At 44.1% G+C, this 3,688-nt stretch overlaps 1 protein-coding gene across 1 annotated transcript; it reads left to right on the top strand.

Moving 5' to 3' along the window:
- The first annotated feature begins 554 nt into the window (after positions 1-554).
- LOC139167937 (SCAN domain-containing protein 3-like) lies at positions 555-2,420 on the top strand. Its single transcript, XM_070753134.1, has one exon. The coding sequence runs from the start codon at positions 555-557 to the stop codon at positions 2,418-2,420; it is 1,866 nt and encodes a 621-aa protein (XP_070609235.1).
- Positions 2,421-3,688: the final 1,268 nt, after the last annotated feature.

The raw sequence follows: 3,688 nt of genomic DNA, 5'->3' as shown, positions 1-3,688 counted from the left end.
TCCCGGTACCGGTGTTCAGTGTGTAGCGCTGCTAAGCAGCAGCGCTGTATACACTGACGCTCAATGTACAATGCTGCTACTTAGCAGCGCTGTACACAGAGGTCCCGCCAGCATCCTCCCCATACAGCGCTGTCTGGTGCATATAGCAGTGCTAGTAGCAGTGCTGTACACTGAAACTCAATGTACAGTGCTGCTACTCGCAGAATGTGCTCAGGCAGGAGCAGGGACAAGCAGGTCATGTGTGTCCAGCGCTCTTTCCCCTCCTGCTAGCTGTGAGTTGGAGGGGGAGGGGCTCTGGATGCTAATGGAAAGCTAGATATGACGTCAGGTGTCCCACCCTTATGACTCCTGTAGCTGTGTTCTGGTGTCGTGCGGCCCAGCAGCAGATTTTCTGGTTAAAGTGAAAAAAGCAAATAACAGTGAAAATTCATAGCAGCAGTGGCTGTGTCCAGTAGCAGCAGTAGTGGTCATCATCATCAGTGCCCGTCTCCAGTAGCAATAGCCATCTTTCTGTGTTAGGGGCCCACTACACCTTCACCTCTAACCCTTGTAAAATGAGTAAAAAACAAACATCACTGAAGAGCTTCTTTGAAAAGGAAGAAAGACCCAATGAGACAGATGAAGACTCCATGACTGCTAAAAAAAAGCAAGCTGCATTTAAAAGAAAATACAATGAGTCCTACTTAAATTATGGGTTCATTGCAACTGGCGATTCACATGCCCCAAGCCCACTCTGTCTGATATGTGGCGACCGGCTATCCAACGAGGCCATGAAGCCTTCAAAACTGGTTCGCCACTTACAGACCAAGCACCCTGCATCAAAAGACAAGCCTTTGGAGTTTTTTGAAAGAAAAAAACGCGAACACGAAGGACAGAAGCAATTATTGAAGGCCACCACATCAACAAATGTGTCTGTTCTGAGAGCATCATTCTTAGTGGCTAACCGCATTGCCAAGGCTAAGAAGCCCTTCACTATTGGTGAAGAGTTGATCCTGCCTGCCGCTAAGGACATTTGCCAGGAACTTTTAGGAGAGGCTGCGGTTAAAAAAGTGGCACAGGTTCCTCTTTCAGCGAGCACTGTCAGTAGACGAATTAATGAAATAGCAGAAGACATTGAGGTACAATTGTTGGAGAGGATTAATGCATCACCATGGTACGCAATCCAGGTTGACGAGTCTACTGACGTTGACAACAAGGCAATGATGCTTGTTTATGTGCGATATATTTTTCAAGAGGATGTGCATGAGGATATGTTATGTGTATTATTGTTGCCAGCCAACACCACAGGTGCAGAACTATTCAAGTCTTTGGATGATTACATATCAGGAAACCTAAACTGGTCATTTTGTGTCGGTATATGCACAGACGGAGCAGCTGCCATGACTGGACGGCTTTCTGGTTTAACTACCCGGGTCAAAGAGGTTGCATCTGAATGTGACTCTACGCACTGTGTCATCCATAGAGAAATGCTGGCAAGCCGAAAAATGTCACCTGAACTTAACAGCGTTTTGCAAGATGTGATTAAAGTTATTAATCACATAAAAGCACATGCCCTTAACTCACGTCTGTTCGAGCAGCTCTGTGAGGAGATGGACGCGGAGCACAAACGTCTTCTCCTACACACAGAAGTCAGATGGCTTTCTAAAGGTAGAGCACTGGCCAGAGTTTTTGAGTTACGAGACCCGCTTTATAGATTTCTTTTAGAAAAAGAATCGCCACTTGCAGCACATTTCAGTAGTAAGGAATGGGTCACAAAACTTGCTTACTTATGTGACATATTCAACTTTTTGAACGAACTTAATCTGTCACTTCAGGGGAGAATGACAACTGCCTTCAAGTTGGCAGATAAAGTTGCTGCATTTAAAGCCAAACTGGAAGTGTGGGGACTGCAAGTGAGAACAGGGATATTTGACATGTTTCAAACATTAGCAGGAATTTTGGAAGATACCGAGCCTGAGCCTTCATTCTCCCAGCTGGTACATGATCACCTATCTCAGCTTTCAGAAGAGTTTGAGCGCTATTTTCCGACCACAAAAGACCCACGAACTAGGAAGGAATGGATTCGCAACCCATTTGTGAACAAGCCAGGTGAATCGACCTTGTCCGTGCTTGAAGAAGACCAACTGCTTGAGATTGCAAATGATGGTAGCCTTAAAAGTATGTTTGAGACTTCAAATCTCCCAACATTTTGGATTAAAGTCCAGGCTGAATATCCTGGGATCGCCACCAAAGCACTGAAAACTCTGCTTCCTTTTCCAACATCCTATCTTTGTGAAACTGGGTTTTCTGCCATGACAACAGCAAAAACGAGATTACGGAGTAGACTGGACATAAGGAACACACTTCGGGTTTCACTGTCTCCCATCACCCCTAGATGGGACCGTCTTGTTGCAGGAAAACAAGCCCAGTGCTCCCACTGATCCAGGGAAACAAGCCTGGTGCTCCCACTCATTCTGAACCTATGGTAAGTTGAATCACATTCTCATTATAAATGTCATAATTATATGATAAGTATGCACTAAGCTCCACCCCTCCATAACCCCACCCCCATATGACCAAAGCCCCCCCCCCCCACCGGGCCATGGAAAACTGGTCTAGCTTAAAGCCGGTCCCTGGTGCAAAAAAAGTTGGGGACCTCTGCAGTAAGGAACTCATCCATCAGGATTTTGCCTGCATTTACCAATCTACCTTGTGATCCATACTGGCTCAATTAAGGCTGCTTTCTGAGATATCTATATAGAATAGAATAGAATAGAATAGAATTTTTATTGGCCAGGTGTGATTGGAAACACAAGGAATTTGTCTTGGTGCATATGCTCTCAGTGTACATAAAATAAAATATACATTTGTCAAGAATCATGTGGTACAACACTTAATGATTGTCATAGGGGTCAAATAAGCAATGAAGAAGCAATATTAATAAAAATCTTAGGATATAAGCAACAAGTTACAGTCATACAGTCAACATGGGAGGAAATGGGTGATAGGAATGATGAGAAAAACTAGAATAGAAGTGTAGATTTAGTAGAAAGTCTGACAGTGTTGAGGGAATTATTTGTTTAGTAGAGTGATGGCGTTCAGAAAAAAACTGTTCTTGTGTCTAGTTGTCTTGGTGTGCAGTGCTCTATAGCGATGTTTTGAGGGTAGGAGTTGAAACAATTTGTGTCCAGGATGTGAGGGGTCAGTAAATATTTCCCCGCCCTCTTTTTGACTCGTGCAGTATACAGGTCCTCAATGGAAGGCAGGTTGGCAATAATTGTTTTTTTCTGCAGTTCTGATTATCCTCTGAAGTCTGTGTCGGTCCTGTTGGGTTGCAGCACCAAACCAGACAGTTATAGAGGTGCAGATGACAGACTCAATGATTCCTCTGTAGAACTGTATCAGCAGCTTGATAGGTTCACCCATACCAGTAGTGACCCGCTGGTGATATCATGATGACATCACCAAACTGCATCAGTTGGTGCAGGTCCGTGGACACTACCATCTTTTTTTGATTTTGGGGGGGAATATTTTCTGAATTTTTTTTAAAAAAATTCCTTCTGCACATGTGCAGAAGCTGAGTTTCCAGCACTGTGCATGTGTCACCATTTTGTTTTCACTGTTTTTGAGGGTTTTTTGAAAATTTTCTGTTTGTTTTGTGCTATGCATGTGCACATGTGCAAAGCTTGTGCTTGCCCATGAGGCGAGA

Source organism: Erythrolamprus reginae, chromosome 1, assembly GCF_031021105.1.
Source record: "Erythrolamprus reginae isolate rEryReg1 chromosome 1, rEryReg1.hap1, whole genome shotgun sequence".
NCBI lineage: Eukaryota > Metazoa > Chordata > Lepidosauria > Squamata > Dipsadidae > Erythrolamprus > Erythrolamprus reginae.
Note: the sequence above shows the minus strand (reverse complement) of the source record. Positions and strands in the feature narration are given on the sequence as shown.